The 16,223-nt window shown below is 37.6% G+C and overlaps 1 protein-coding gene across 1 annotated transcript; it reads right to left on the minus strand.

Moving 5' to 3' along the window:
* Positions 1-835: 835 nt before the first annotated feature.
* Positions 836-16,185, minus strand: LOC146471010 (angio-associated migratory cell protein-like). The gene is made up of 11 exons (XM_085121291.1): positions 16,019-16,185; positions 14,509-14,616; positions 13,120-13,239; positions 11,777-11,916; positions 9,242-9,386; positions 8,641-8,724; positions 7,274-7,389; positions 4,247-4,332; positions 3,591-3,681; positions 3,020-3,174; positions 836-1,588 (listed from the first exon to the last, which is right to left on the minus strand). The coding sequence occupies exons 1-11, from the start codon at positions 16,122-16,124 to the stop codon at positions 1,513-1,515; spliced, it is 1,227 nt and encodes a 408-aa protein (XP_084977417.1). The 5' UTR covers positions 16,125-16,185; the 3' UTR covers positions 836-1,512.
* Between the last annotated feature and the right edge of the window lie 38 nt (positions 16,186-16,223).

A 16,223-nucleotide genomic window follows, 5' to 3' on the forward strand; every position in this document is an offset into this window, starting at 1 on the left:
ATGAATTTATGCATAGTTAAAATGTGAATTCCAACTAAACTCTGACTGTAGGCTTCAATAATATCAGTGTTGCAGTGTATGGATGGTGAAATAATATTGTTGCTCAGGGTTCTTGTTAGGATTTGTAAATGGAGGTAAAAAATTTGCAAATAGCAGGTGGACACCATCTTGTTAATGTCTCCCAGGGAATGATGGGGGCAAAATGGCTGCGGGAAGAATGGAAAGTAACCAAACATGGCAGAGCTTGAAGTCAGCATTGATTTTGACAACACAAAATACTTAAAGCAAGAACGATTTCTTTGAAAGAGGTGATGGATTTTCAACATTATATTATCTACTGGATGTTTTTGCATTATTTATGGAAGGAAATTCCCAGAACAAGAAACTTTTTTCAGAATTTTGAAAGCGGTTTAAATAATTTTAGAAAAATTGGACCAGTTATTAAACAGTCTACATGTGACTTAAGCCTTGGCTTAAGATAATCAGTTGGCCTCCAAATCTGTTTATTAAGTGGTTTATTTTAAGGAGATAAATAGTTTTCTGGTCTGAGATGCAAGCCTTCCTGTTAGTGTCAGCAGCAGACAATGTTTAGATATGACTGTTAACAAAATTGAAAAATAAAATGGTTTAGAACGTGGATTTGTTAAACACCGTCTAAACTGTCTTTTAATAACTGACCCATTGTTTTCAGACGCCTAACCATTAACATTTACCTGAATAGACAGTAAAAATAACTGGTTACTGGCCCTTAACATGAACCCTATTGCCAAAAGTGAATGACCTTTTAAAGAGCATCAATTTCATGGAAGTCAGTCTACTAAATGGAAAAAAAATGCTGAGAAACAAAGGTTGAAATAATTGTTTTTATTGTCTTGTTCGATTCACTGGTAAAATGTTTACATCAATGAAAGATTTTCTTCAAATTTGCCCTCAAAAGTTCTGCCTGGAGGTCTCAGGATTACTTCTGCCTGAGGTCATAGCGTTCAAACAGCCTGTTTCAACAGTTTCAACATTAATTTTGCTTTGAGAATGTCTAAGCAGGTGGTTTGACAGTGTTAATTAATGTTGAAAGCAAGTTGCTCATTGGACTATTAGCATACAGGCTTGTGGGCTACTGCCTTCCTGATGGACTGTCACCCAACAGGATGCCAAGGCATCCTATGGCTACACACGTTTCGAAAAAAAAAATCATCAATAAAACTTGCAGAATCTTTTAGAAATATTGTGGGGTCAAATACATTTTGGACACCCTTTTTTTCAAAGTCTGGCACTATGCCTTAATACTGGCACCACTGTCTTGTTTGTACATGTAATAACTACATCTTGGAGTGTCTGTCTTGGTTTGGCAATAAGAGTGGCTACAGATTTGACTGTATCAGTCATATTAGCCACTAAGATCAATGCAGCTTACTCTGATTGTGGATGGGGACCCTGGGCTTTATCCCCACCCCCTTCCTCTGCTGGCAGGGAAACGTGTCCTCATTAATTTTTAAATCTGCTTGTTTGCGATGATCATCTGCCAGGTGTTTGGACAGAGAAAACCCTTGCTGTGCTGTCTCCTGATCCAGTCACCAAGAAGCTTCCATCTCTGCAACAGAACAAAACAAAACTATTACAAATTAAGGACGGTGCCTACTAATACCGAAGTATTTTTGTGCGGTTTATGACTATGCGGTAAAAGCAGATCTTAGCAAGGGCTATTGGAATCCAAAAAGAAAATTGGGGGTAACCACGCATTTTTCAGAGATAATTAAGCAATAATATCTCTAAAAAGCGCCAAAATATAAAGCAATGTATGGGATTTTTTTCCTAAATTGAAGCTTAATTATCTCTGAAAAATGCATGGTTACCCCTAATTTTCTTTTGAGATACCAAAAGCACTTACTAAGTTCTGCTCTCTCCGTATAGTTTTAAACCGCCCAAAATTATCCCTGTATTAGTAGGCACCACCCATAGGAAACCCGAATATCACGAGATGCGTAGAACGTATGTGCAGTAACAATAGTAGGCACCGTACTTAAAAACATTATTGAAAACCTTTAGCCCCCCCAGTCAAACTGCTTTTAGTGCTATAAAACTGTACATCAAAATAATGTTGTACAAAGTGAAAGTGGTTTGATTAAAATTACAAAAATATAATTATATCTGAAATGAATGCTACTTAGGGTTACAAGTAACTAATGCTTTTACATACAGCTGAACACAGTACTTATATCAGCATTTTTGGATAAAACTTGAAAATATATTTGGACTCTTTACTTGTACTAGGTGGTTATAAAATCCTAAATTATGACCATTAAAATGCAAGCTGTGAAACAGTACTTCAGTTTCCTGTGGTGCTGTTTATTATGTATTGTTCACTTATTAAACCAAAGGTGGTACTGACTTTTGAATCAATGGAAAAACTTCTTACAAGTGTGATCATTGAAATGAAAGCTATTGAGCAGTACTTTCCTGTGGTCCTGTTTATTATGCTGTACAAGATGTTTTTAACTTGTGAATCTGTGGATGAGATCCTAAATTGTGACCATTCAATTGAAACAACTGAGCAGTACGTTCCCGTGGTGCTGTTTATTATGCTGTACAAGGTGGTTCTTACTTTTGAATCTGTGGATGAAATTCTAAAGTGTGACCATTCAAATGAAAGCTACTGTGAAAGTGAGCAGTGCTTTCCTGTGGTGCTGTTTATTGTTGTACAGGGTGGTTCTAAGATTTGAGTCACTCTATACTGTAGATGAAATCCTTAAGTGTGACTTTAGAGTCTGTGGATGAAATTCGAATATGTGATCATTTGAATGAAAGCTACTGAGCAGTACTTTCCTTTAGTACTGTTTATCATTACAACCATTAATTAAAAGTTTTCCTGTGGTACAGTTTGGTATGTTGTGCAAGTACAGTATATAATTATGTACATGTTCTGAGTGACAATTCAAAGTAGAGCTGCTTATTTTAAAAGCAGCACTTTCAGATTGTGGTGCTCCTTTTTTTCGCAATTTTATGAATTGTCATTTAGTATTACCTAGCAACAGCAAGATCCAGTATCTCCCCATTGTGTCCATACCACTCTCGCTCACAGCTCCCTGACCGACTGTCCCAGAGTCTGACCACACCATCCAAGCAGCCAGTGTAGATGAGAGGGTTCTCCGCATCCCACTTCAGCCGAACTATTCCTCCCTGAAGGGGAAAAAAAAAAATAGAAGTCAACATCTGATGACTCTTACTACTAGAAAGCATGAAAATGGCGAGCAGAGAAGGTGGTTGTACAGGAAAGTCCACTGCTTATGAGAGATCATAAAGGGCTCACACTGTAAAGCATAACCAACCTATATTACTTTTTAGATTGCTTTGTGTTGTTTTAGCTCAGATTCGCCGGATTTCTGCAAGTGTCCTTCACTGCCAAGAAATGTTGCTCCAATTTTTATCCCCTGCTTTGCACTTCTGTTTTGGATTTCAATGGATTTTGCCATTGCTAAGATCTGCTTTTCCTGCATATAGTCGCAAAATGGGCAAAACTAGCTCTAAAGAGGCATTGTCCTTAATGGTGTTTCCTCAAGAGAGGTTTGATAGTACAAATTTAACATTGTACTCACAGGGTGTTTGCACTGTTGTCGAAGTCTGTATGACGAGAGATCCCACACGCCAAGTACCCCACTTAAGGATGCAGTTGCTAGCATGGGTTGTCTGTGAACAAATGACGTGAAATAGTCAACAATGGGCGAAAAATAGGTTACAAAACTAAATTTATAAGTTCTTCAGCTTGAGAAGAACACCTTGCCCAGCTCAGTACCAGGGGTATTTTCTTAACTGTTTTTTACATGGGATGGAGAGCAGAGATGATGATGGTGATAATGATGATGATGACGATGATGGTGATGATGATGGCAATGATGATGACGACGACGATGGCAATGATGATGATGATGAGGATGATGGCGATGACGATGATGGTGATGAAGGATGAAGTTATATGTTGTGTTAGTGTACGTGCATCTCTACTTTGCATATCAGAAATAATAATAGAGGTTTCACTGCAAGGGGGTGGGGTTGCGATTTTTACTCAATATCCCAGATCCCCATATCATTACCTGAAAGTCTCTATCCCTATAACATATTTTTCCCTAACATGTACCACATTCTGTTGACTCATAATTTGGGATGTCATTTAGGCCGGGGTTTAAATTTTGATGCTGAGTTGACTTCAAGTTATTTGCGGCCACCAGTACCAAGTCTCATGTGAGATACTTACAGAGAAGAGAATCCAACAGCTTCAATTGAAGGTGGTGAATCACTATCACCGACTGTTTGAAAGCCAGCTGATAATGTGCTTAGGACCTGCAGGAATTAAACATCAAGTAAAAGATAAATTGTTGCAGCACAATCTTCCTCTCCAAGGTGAGCTTTAACCCTACTACTGCACAGGGGTGGATATTTAGGAAACTTTACAGTTTAAACATGTACATTGTGTAAAAGAAACGAGAGAATTGCAAATTTAAACTTTGCATCTTTCACTGACATTTATTTTAATACAGTATGTACACTAGACTGCAAAGTGTGGACACTCATACGAGAGCCTCGCATGTCTTTTCACCTTTTGTTTGAAGGCCACATACAGTGTATGGATTCAAACACCAACTGAAACTAACTGGTGCAAAAAGTACAGCAACTCATTAAGAAAAACCACTACGGGCATTAATACACTGTTAAACCAGTGTTTGTAGCATTGATATTATTCCCTAAACCATATGCATAACCTTGGACAAACAAGTTGAGAGAGAGACATATATATCTAGGAATTGTGCACAATCCATGTAGATCTACATGTAGCTCCGTCTCCCTTGAAGAAAGCACTGACAGGAGAGTAGTAAACCTTCCCTCCACCCTCCCCGTTTGTGTGACTGTTTGACGATTCATTACTTATTAAATAACTTTATAAGAGACCTGATTTCCGTTTGATCATAGCAAATGCTGTCAAAATATGTAACTAATTAGTCTGCAATTTGAATAGGTTGGATCATATTCAATTCAGTATTGCTGCTATTTGGAGCGTTTGGAGCGTTCACAAGTTTTAGTTTTATGCCGTCACGTGATCTGTTAATGTTAACAGGGGCGTAGCATGGGATTTTGAAGATGTATGCACGAGAATAAATTTTTCGTAAGCGCCAAAGGCGCTTACAACTAGGGGGGTCTGGGGGCATGCTCCCTCATAAAAGTTTGAAATTTAGGGTCTCAGAAATGCCATCTCCTAGTTTTTCTGCGGGGCATTTTCAATATTAAAGTAATGCGGCAAAAATGCAGTAGAAAGTTGTTTATTTTAACCGTTTCCCTAGTGATTTCTGTAAGCTACAGTGTTCCGAAAAGAAAAAAATACAGACAATGAAGACAGGTCACAAGCAAAGGGCGAGGCGTCAACCCTTAAGACGGGCAAATTCCGTTACCAACCTGTCAATATCCACGTTCTTATGTTTATGTATATATGAAAGATTGCTAGGGAGCTTCATTTTTCATCCGTCATTGTACTTCGCAGAGGGGATTTTAGTCTCTTCATGCTACTGAAGCTACGTGCGGCGGTGCATATACGTAGACACAGGATAAGGTAACAATGTTACGAGAGCAACATAGTACACCGGGATAAAATTGGGAGTTTGCGTGAACAAGAGTCTTAACCAAAGTCTGCGGCGTCGCATTCGGATCCATGTCACTCCATCTGTGCTTCCATCTTGTGAGGCGTTTTTCCTATTTTTGCTTACCACTCGAATGCATTTTGCCATTATTAGTGGCCAGCACTGAATTATTAATGCTTGGATAATGGGAATTCTAATAAAAAACGCCAGTATAATCTGAAAATATGAAATTATTACCCAGCAAATTGAATGAGAAAAAAAGTTTTATCTCAGATCTCAGCTGTACGCACGGGCGTACATGTACGTGCGTATATGGACGCTACGCCCCTGGTTAACATGGAATATCCTGTCATGAAGAAAGTTTGTTTGATCTTTTCATTTGTTATTATAATAATTTCATCGGGCATTGCCGCGTATTTTGCGGGCTAAAATGGAAAATTTAGCGGGCTAAAATATATTTTAGCCCGATGCTCTAAGCCAATGAGAAACAAGAACATAATGTAGCCAGCCAATCAGAACTGGAAACCATTCAACTGTTCGCGCCGTTTTCTTGCTTGTTTGACTGGAAGCGCTGCCGTCTGCAAAAAAATTGTTTTGAGCTACAAAATGGCTGAAAAACCTAACGAAGAAGCAAATTCCCAGTAGTTTCAGCTAGCTAGAGAAAAGGACTTACAGAAACTGGTGTACGATGGTGGAAATAATGCCTGTAGTAGCTCCATGGCCGGCGGCGAGGTGAAGGTAAACAGCTTGTCTTCGTCGAGCGAAACCTGCTCAGTTTAGCACTTGCACTGAATTAATTTTAACACTTGCAAGTGACCATGTCTTCGCTGCTCACAAAATTCTGTTATTTTCCCTTTGAAAACTTAGAAGCAATATTCTCTCCACAAATTTTGCGGTGTTCTGTTGAAGTTTAAAGCTTATGCGACAATGAATAGTTTTGAACAATGAAACAAATGTAAAATAAACGCCTGTCTTTGATTTCTTTTCTGAATGCCCTCTGAAATTATTATAATAGTAATAGAGTTGATTTTCTTGGGCGTAAATCTGTTTTTGGCCCTTCTCAGAACTCATTTTAGCCCTCGCCTGCGGCTCGGGCTAAAATGAGCCTGAGTCAGGCCAAAAACATATTTACGCCCGCGAACATCAACTCTATTGTTATATTCTAAGCTTCGTAGTTTCATATAATTATTCGGTTTAAAGCAACTATAATGGCCAGCGTATGTTACACAACTGCGTGTATTTTTATTTTCCTTTATAATATTATAACTAGTTTCGTCTTTAATCATCGTATGTATTTGCTGATTCAATTCCAGATAGAATATTAATCATTAAAGATTCTTATACGAATTTGGATTCCGTGTTTCTGGGATTTTCACCCCGCTGGACCACTCCCCATCAGTAATGTCGCTTTGAAGGTTCCATCACCCAGTCTTTTTTAGCTGGGGAATAATGCTGACTTTTTTTTTTTGAGGGGGGGGGGGGGGGGGGCTATATGTTTGATGAAAGTTGAATGTTGAAAAGTTTTGCAACAGTTATGCCCAAGATTGCTTGTAGTATCTGACTTCATTGACATTTGCAAAACAAACTTGCATCATTTTTGCCATAATGCAAAAGACTTGACTGACTTTTACATTGAGATAGAGTCTGATTACCTTGCCACTGTTGGTGTTAACTACTTTAACAGAAGAGTCTTCTGATCCAGTTGCTACAAGCACGTTATCACGGTGAGCATCTATGCATGTTATTGATCCTTGATGAGCTGTACCATCTGAAAAGTAAATGTGTCATAAAAGATACTAGTCAATATCTACATGTACAGTTATTAAATAATAATTTTATAGATCAACGACTCAGTCATAAATGTGACACTTAACCATGAAATAGTATATTATACATTGTATTAGCAAATTATTTGTTTATTCAGCTACACTGTAGCTTGTCTCAAGTGACAGCTAGTCTGCAAAGAAAACCCCCGTCCATTGTCTCTGAAAGGAGTCCAAACCAGACCAATTTCTACTACACATTTTGTTAAATAATTTCTCAATAATTTGCAAGCTGCTGGTGTACAAGAAGCTGACTTATGATGAGCAAATGCTTTGGAGCATTTGCTCATCAAAAGAAATTGATTTTCCTTGATTAAGTGGGACGGTATTAATAGTACAATCATGCAAGAAATTCTGGAGGTACACAAAAAAATTGACCTACAGTACCGCTCAAAAGTAAGTTACCAGTCTCGTCTCGTTTCTTGCAAGATGAGAGTCGCGTCTCTCAAGACGAGATTCTCGTCTCGCGACAATCACCGAAGCGGAAATTTTGGAATATTACCGTGTTTCTTGTGAGAAGAAATTAACCACGTTTCTCGCGTACTTGTCTTGTGATGCGTTTATTCGTGCCATTATTATTTAAATAACTATTTATTTGATATATAATTATAAGATGGTTAATATATTATGTAACCAACCAACCAACCAAATCATTTCAAGGCCCAATTTGCTACTGATATATAAAATTATCTGAGTTACTTTAAGTTACTAACTTATCAATGATGATGAGATTATTTACAGACACTGAATGTATATCAGTCAAAAATAGTTATTAAATATTAATAATCATTTATTTTTTAGCAACAAATTTACGATAAAGTTTGCTATATATCATAAATTAAATCATTGCCAGTTGATTTTAATGCCAAATATGTTAGTGACAAGCTAAGTCACTGTATTCGTTATTAATAGTCAGCTGTAACATCACTGTCAATAAGTCAAGGTAAATACAGTCGACTCCCAATAACTCGAACCCTCGCTAACTTGAACCTCGCGCTAACTCGAGCCAATTTTCCTTTCCTTTCAGGTCATTTTCTATATAATTTTACCCTCAATAACTCGAACTCCCGATAACTCGAACCTTTTTCAATTTCCCTTGAAGGCTCGAGTTATCGGGAGTTGACTGTAACTTATTCTCAATCAATGTTAATATTTATGTCGGATATTGTATTTCGAGCCAGCATCATGCAGCTTACCTGATAAATGAAATGTATGCATTCCTTGTCTCAGGTCCCAAAGTTTAAGGCTGCCATCCTCATATCCAACAGCTGCTCTCTTACCTTATAACGAATTTAAATTATTAATAATATTAAATAAATGTAAAAGGGGAAGTATCACGAAGATTTGCTGTCATTTCAAAACTCCAAAATGTTTCACTGTTAGCAGAAACAACAAAATAATTGTCAAGTTTGTAAAAATTATCACCCTGGCCAGTATAATAAAACTGTTGATTAGTGCCTCTGGCCAGAGACAGGGTAGGCCGGTTCCGATTGAAACTTGAAAAATATTAGGCTAATGTTTTTCAAGTTCTCGCATTTTTGTTTCCAAAATGCGCTAGAACAGATCACAAGTTGTTTCTTTCAAGAATTGAGTTGATTTCGTTCCTCTTGTCATTCTAGAATTATCTGGCAGGTGATTGAAGGTCGTTTCATCATTTTTAACAAAAGATATCAAAAACCCCATGATACTTCCCCTTTTAATAATAAGAAATTAAATAACTTAAAACCCCTTTTTTAACAATTAGTCACAGTTTCAATGAGTTGTTTCATCTGTTAATTTAGCTCAAAATTTCCTCACCATCGTTCATGAACACTCCACAGGTTGATCTGCAGCCGTGGCTTTGGAATGTCTTGCAGTCTCCACTGGGGATTTTCCACATCCATACATTCCCATCTACTGTGCCTGCCAGCAACACGTGAGCCTCTGAATGCCATTCTAGCCACTAAGAAACAACATTTTACACAAAAATATTTATTAAATTAAAAATGTGGCTAAATGTAATTTAGGCAAAGTTAAAATCGAGGCAATTGCTGGTCAGCGGTGCCCGCATGGCTGGGACATGCGGGGCGGCCACCCTACTTTGCAGGGGCCCCTGGGTTCTTACAGCTCACATGTTTGTGCCAATTCATTTTGCATCTGTTCACTTGCTTGAGCTTGTGCTGTTTAAGTTTGTTGCTCCCAGTGTATACTTTCTGTTTTGTCTCTACTGATCTTTCAGTGTGACGGTGCCGGGTGGTTGCCGCTCACAGGGTTGCCATGGTTTCGCACCTCGCTTAGCTCACTTCACCTGTGGCACCACCGGTCTTTCAGGCACCAACCCCCAAGCTCATCCACTAACGATGAGTTTAAATACCATGATGTACTTAGGCAAGTGAAAATAAACGATAAAACTGAATAACGTTTCGGAGTCGCCATGACCCCATTATCAAGTTCGAAGTAATAGAAATAAAGTCAATGCCGGAAATAATGGTGTCATGACGACTCCGAAACGTTATTCAGTTTTATCGTTTATTTTCACTTGCCTATGAACTGTATATCTAAACCTTTACTAATACCACTATGTATTTTAGAATTTATAATAATTGTAACTTGAGATCAGATCTTCAGTAAACTTTTGAACAGTGTGATCACACAATTAATTTTGTTCTCACACTTTCTGAGATGTTTGCTTAAAAAATATTCACAGCTGACATGCATTTTGATTATGTACAGTGTATTATTTCTTCCATGGGGAAGAAATTTTTTTTTTGTTAGGTTAGTTGTGATTAAGTTGAATTGTCTATGAAGTATAACTATATGATTGTACATGTATGGGACATGGGAGCTGCCGGATTGAGAAAGCCCTAAATTCCTAACCCTATGCAGGAGCAGGAGCTATAATTATACAATGTACAGTGTAGGGCATCTGGCATACTTTTTTGGGCAAGCTAATGCTCATTATAGCTGCCATCTTGGATTTTAAGGTGGCTCTATACCATTTTCTTCAGTTTTCGCTGGTAGTGATACTGTATATATTTTTCTTGATGTTCTGGTTCTTTCAGCCCTGTAAAAATATCTGGGTTCAAACATACAGTAGTTTCGAGTACCTATTAAGTCCTTTAATGCTTTGCTAAAAACACCATTGATAACAACTGGTAAATCCCATTTCCATGGCAACCAGCGGATGATACATCTGCCGATTCCTTCACTCCCAGAGCTTCACTCCTAGCTAGTTTCAATATGGGTTTGTCCGAATTTTGCGCGGTAAAATTTCCCTATTTTTGTGTAAAGAACAGAGAAACTCAAAAGTATCTCCTCGTAAAGTCAAAACAAATTCTCTACATACGTTTGGCCAATTTCTGTAAGTTTCGTTTTTGCCATTTATTGCAGTAAGTTGTCCTTGTATAATTTTCCTATAGAAGAGTTTTTGGAGTACATTATATACCAGCTAAATCCTAACATTGAGCCAATTTTCAGAAAAATTCACTGTGGAAAACCCATTAAAATAGCCTTACTTTTCAGGGTAAAACTGGCCTTGTTACGCGCGCCAGCATAATGAAAATTCACGTGTCAGTTAGAAAACTGCATGCGCTGGCGCCAGTCGCCGCACGCCAAATAACTGTATGGAGTTACCTTAAAAGCAGAGGAAGATCAGATTTTGTAAATCCAACGTGGCGGCTAGTAACGATTAACTGCATCCCCCAAAAATGCATGCATTGAAGGCTTAATATGCATTTATTCTTAAGTTCTGTAGTGTTTCTTACCAATAGGCTTTTGTTTAAATCCAACAATAGATTTTTGTAAAGAAACAATACTCAGGATAGCTGTTAATTTAGGAGGACTTTTTGAATCTGGACCCTGCACACAGAGAACTGGGATAAAATGAAGGAGGAAGGCAGATCAAGGATAGGGGTTGAGACTAACTTTTTACCTTTTAAGAAATGGAATTTGTACAACAGTGTACAGCTGTGAGAATTTTACTGTGGCATTCATACATGTGAAAACTACGCACTGTATGATTATATATTAAGTATATAATATATTTTATTAAAAACTGGATTAAAAATTATGCAATTCAAGGGTTTTGATTGGCTCAGCAGCAGTGGTATAATTATGAGCCATTATACCATGCCCAAGAAGTAGCGACCATAAATTGTTTTCTGGTTGCTCTTGAAAACGAAATGAGCAAGGCCTACCAATATTACTTGATTGTTTTTAATAAAACAGTTATTCTACTCACGCCCGTTGGATATGAGATGATTATAGCCAACTCGGTGCTACGCGCCTCATTGGCTATCTATCATCTCATATCCAACGCGTGCTCGTGGAATAATTGTTAAATGTATTAAGTACCTCTAGATCCGTTGTCTCAAAGTTCCAGACTTGTTTTTTGGTTGCCACATCCCAGACGATAATCAAACCACTCATGTCTCCCGTGGCGACAAACTTAGAGTCGTGACTGAAAGCTGTGCACGTTACAGAATCTTTGTGGCCTGCATACAAAACCACAGCCCTTTAAGCCCTTACTAGCAACATGTGTATTCTCTTTAATTCTCTCCATGTATTTGTCATGGTAATACCATGATACTGTTGAGTGAACTTGTTTGAACATTAAGGCATTAATTTTACATGTAGCCTTGGTATTCATTTTCTTTCTTCTAAATTGACCTGTCTGCTTACTCAAGGAGTAATGTTGTTAGAAGAAGAGATTTAAATAATTCTGTATCAATTTTGTATTTAATTTATTTCTCCACTCTGGGTTACAAATAGGTTATAATAACTAAATAACAGTACATGGAGAGAGGAGGGGCACATCTAGCTTAACTAATATTAATTGTCCCCCTTTACCACAGAGTGATAACATAACACAATAAAGAAGGGAATAATTATAATTAGTTAATGATAAAAGCAGTAGTAGATAGCAATAAATACATTAATATTGATTTAATAGCAGGCAACATACATCTACATGTAGAATCGTTTGATTGCATTTGTGCACTAGTGAGACTTAGAGAAAAGTCTAATATTAATAATTATAAATAATTATTATTCTATAAACTCAATACTAAATTGATTCTAACACTACATTGCAGGAAGATATTTTTAAAGCCAGTTTACATTGTACACTCTACCATTTATGGGCCTCAGATTTGCAGGGCCAACTGTATCAGAGCACAAATTGTACATGACATGCACATTTAATATTAAGTATTCTGCATCTTATTTAACACATGACAGCCATTTCTTTGAAAATGTTGGTCTGATTTGATAAAATCTGTTGCACTTACAGTGCGACTACTGTTACCAAGGTCACTTAAACAAAACTAACCAATCAGATTGCAGGATACGAACAGTGCATAATGCAAAACTTTGGAGTTTTAACTGTTGTTATCCTAGTCCACTCGTGATTGGTTTAATCGGCTTTCCTTGAAATTCATTGTTCTTGTCCTGTAATCTAATCAGTCAGTATTGTTTAAGTGACCCCGGTAACAGTAGTCGCACTGTGATGAACTTTGAATCAGACTGACTTTTTTCATTTCCTAAATTGGCAATAAATCGGCTGTCAAAATACTAATTTAACAATATTACATTGTATATAATTTATGTACAATTTGTGCTCAAATACATTTAGCTGTCAGGCCGTCAAACCCTGCCAACAATCTTAGAAACTAATTAAGCCAGTCTTAAGCGTTTACCAAGGCATTCCAGCAGTGTCTCCCCATTTTGTATCCGCCAGACATAGCCTTTGTCATCTTCTCCCCCAGAAGCTGCCATAGAATTGTTTACTGGATCGATCGACACTGAGAACACTGATGCTGTGAAGAGAATATTTCAACCTTCTTATTTGATTTAGTTGTCAAGCTTAATTAAATTTAAGAATTTTCTTTCTTTCTTTTACAAGCACTCATTTGACCTTTCTAACAGTATGCATATGTTCCTTCAACCAAGTAAATGACCTATACACCGTACATGTAAATGTAATCCCCTCAACTCAGACCCATTTTGCCAAGGTCCCTTTGGGGGCTCAGCTATTTCCTGTATGCTATTGCTTGCAATATAAGCAGAACATAATTTTTTGTTCATTCATCAGGCTCAAAATTATCCATTGACAATTAATTTCTTGCTGTTGGTGGTTAATTGGCTTAGTCAAAACACATAATTAGACATACATGTACACCCCTGCATGTGATTTCTATTAGGTCATTTCTAGAGACCTGTCAAGTTTCAACTTACACTGTCTTATTGTCTTGTTCAGCACTTAGAGCAAATGTCATTCGCAGTATCTTCTTGACAGGCTTTCAGTTACATGTACATGTAGAAAATGAAAGTTGGGCTTCCTAGGGACATGTTTCTTGAAAGCATTTTGAAGGATCAGCACCTAAAGGATGCTGGACAATTCCTTATTATCTTGCTAAATAAATAAAAATTAATTATATATTAAAGCCTTTCTTTACCCGCCCTTCCTCTGTTGTTCAACTTTCAATAAACATTTTTTGCCCTGATCTCTGCTTGGTTTATGTGTTAGTAGCAATAGCTAATTAACATCACACAGGGTGCTGATGTATGGCTGATTCCACAGCAGCACTACACTGTGTTATGTGAACCTAGTGAATGACCAAACTTGCCAAAAGCTTCTTTGTGCATGTACATGTAGAACATTTGCTGGTGTGCTGAGGATGACATGGGTTCAGCAGCCATTAACTGTAACCCAGAAAGCTGCAGGCCATGGTGTGGGTAAAAGGCTGCTTGTCCAGGAGACAAGAAGCTACATGTATTAAAGTGGACCTTAATGTACATGTATGTCATAGCTTGCATTGAGATTCACTGGGATGGTTTTAACAACAAAATTGATAACTAAAGGCCATTTGGCCACTGTAAAGAGATCCATGTGCTGATGTTTTGAATAGGGCTAATGCTTGAAATGCCTTTTTGTCTCTCCTTACAGTGGCCAAATTAAGTTAGTGTCAACTAGAGAGCCGTTGATACATGTACAACCAAACAATAATGTTTCCACTCCCCACCACGACCACTACTGACAGTTTCTTAACAAACTAACTCCCTTTTGTTATTATTTATTTTATTACCTGTATGCTTTTCATAGCACAACTCTGCATCATCCTTTTCAACCATGTCACCATTTTCTTCCCCTTCGTCACCAACATCAACATCTTCCATTCCGGCAGCCAGTCCATCTGAATCAAACAGTCATTATTAAAACTAGTAATAAGCAAAGATTAGGGAGTGCATTTGATAATACAGTCGGACCTCTATTAAGCGGCCACCTATAAAGCGGCCACCCTCCATTAAGCGGCAACTTTCCAAAGTCCCAAATTATTATTTTGTCAGTAAAGTGCTGTATTCGATACCTCTATTCAATGGCCAACCTCTATTAAGCGGCCAGTTTTCAAAGTCCCCAGGGTGGCCGCTTAATAGAGGTCCGACTGTAATTCAATCTTAGGCTCTTTGCCAAGTTAGTGATGATGTCATCAGCCCCTACAAAATCTGCGGGAGATGCCAGATATGCACCCCAAGATTCATTCATGGAACAATCAACTGTCACATACAATCTCAACTCCAATCTGTATAACATGTACATGTAGGAGTGTGTTCTTCCTACATCAAACTCAATAATTAAATCGACACCTGTTGGCCAGGTCTGGGGTTGGTGCCCTGCTCATCAAGGGATAGAGAAATACATATGTTTGGTTTTATAAACAGAGTCGAATAGGTAATTTGGCCGCCGTTTAGAGATTCAAATTCTGTCAAAAATGGCAACAATAGACAATCTGAAAGAAGGAGTACAATTCAGATGAGTTTTTCATTTTAATACATACGATGATACAGTATCAATATTTGGAGATAAAATCTCCAACCTCCAGGACTGGGACTACTGTAAGAATCTTCAGGTGAAGTTTTATACTGAAGACAGTGGAGCAACCTGCATGCATCAGTGCACATGGGTCACTTTGAAGATCACACTACATGTAGTGCATGCCAGTAAAATGCCTTTGCACCAGTGGGATTGCATTGAGTTCTGCCATACCCTGCAGAGTCAGGTTCAATAGGGGGGGATTACAAATTATAATAATTATTATTATGGTAACTGGGGAAAGAGGTTGGGCGACAATGATGATGATAATGATGATGATGATGGTGGTGGTGGTGGTGATGATGATGATGATCCTGAAAATAAATGATGATGGTATTAAATTTATTATCAATAATTCATAATCAATTTTAATACCATCATCATTTATTTTCATCATCATCATCATCATCATCATCATCATCATCATCATCACCATCACCATCATCATCATCATCATCATCATCATCATCATCATCATCATCATCATCATCATCATCATCATCATCACCACCACCACCACCAATTATTGGTTACACTGCAGGATTTTCATAAATAAAATTTTTATGATCTGCACAACTGTAAAAAGCGATGATGAAATATGACTTTAACACAAATACAACATTTAGGATACTACACAACTATCGGATGCATTTTATACTTGAAAATACAGCCTCTCTATATCGTATTCAAGCTGAAGCTACTCCACGTGAAGTTTTGGTTCTCACCTTCAATCGCACCATTCTCATCATCCAAGTCTACAACCTCCTCAATATCTTCATCGAAAAATTCAATATCCTGATCAGGGCTCTCTGGATTATCCTGTGGGTCCATCAAATTAAAATTTATAAACGACCATTCAACAAAACTGCAATTTCCGTACAAAGTCAATGTGTTTCACAAGATAACACTTTCGTCGTCATGTAGGCGACA

The sequence above is a fragment of the Pavona decussata genome, unplaced genomic scaffold (genome assembly GCF_977016875.1).
Source record: "Pavona decussata unplaced genomic scaffold, jaPavDecu1.1 SCAFFOLD_107, whole genome shotgun sequence".
NCBI classification, from domain to species: domain Eukaryota; kingdom Metazoa; phylum Cnidaria; class Anthozoa; order Scleractinia; family Agariciidae; genus Pavona; species Pavona decussata.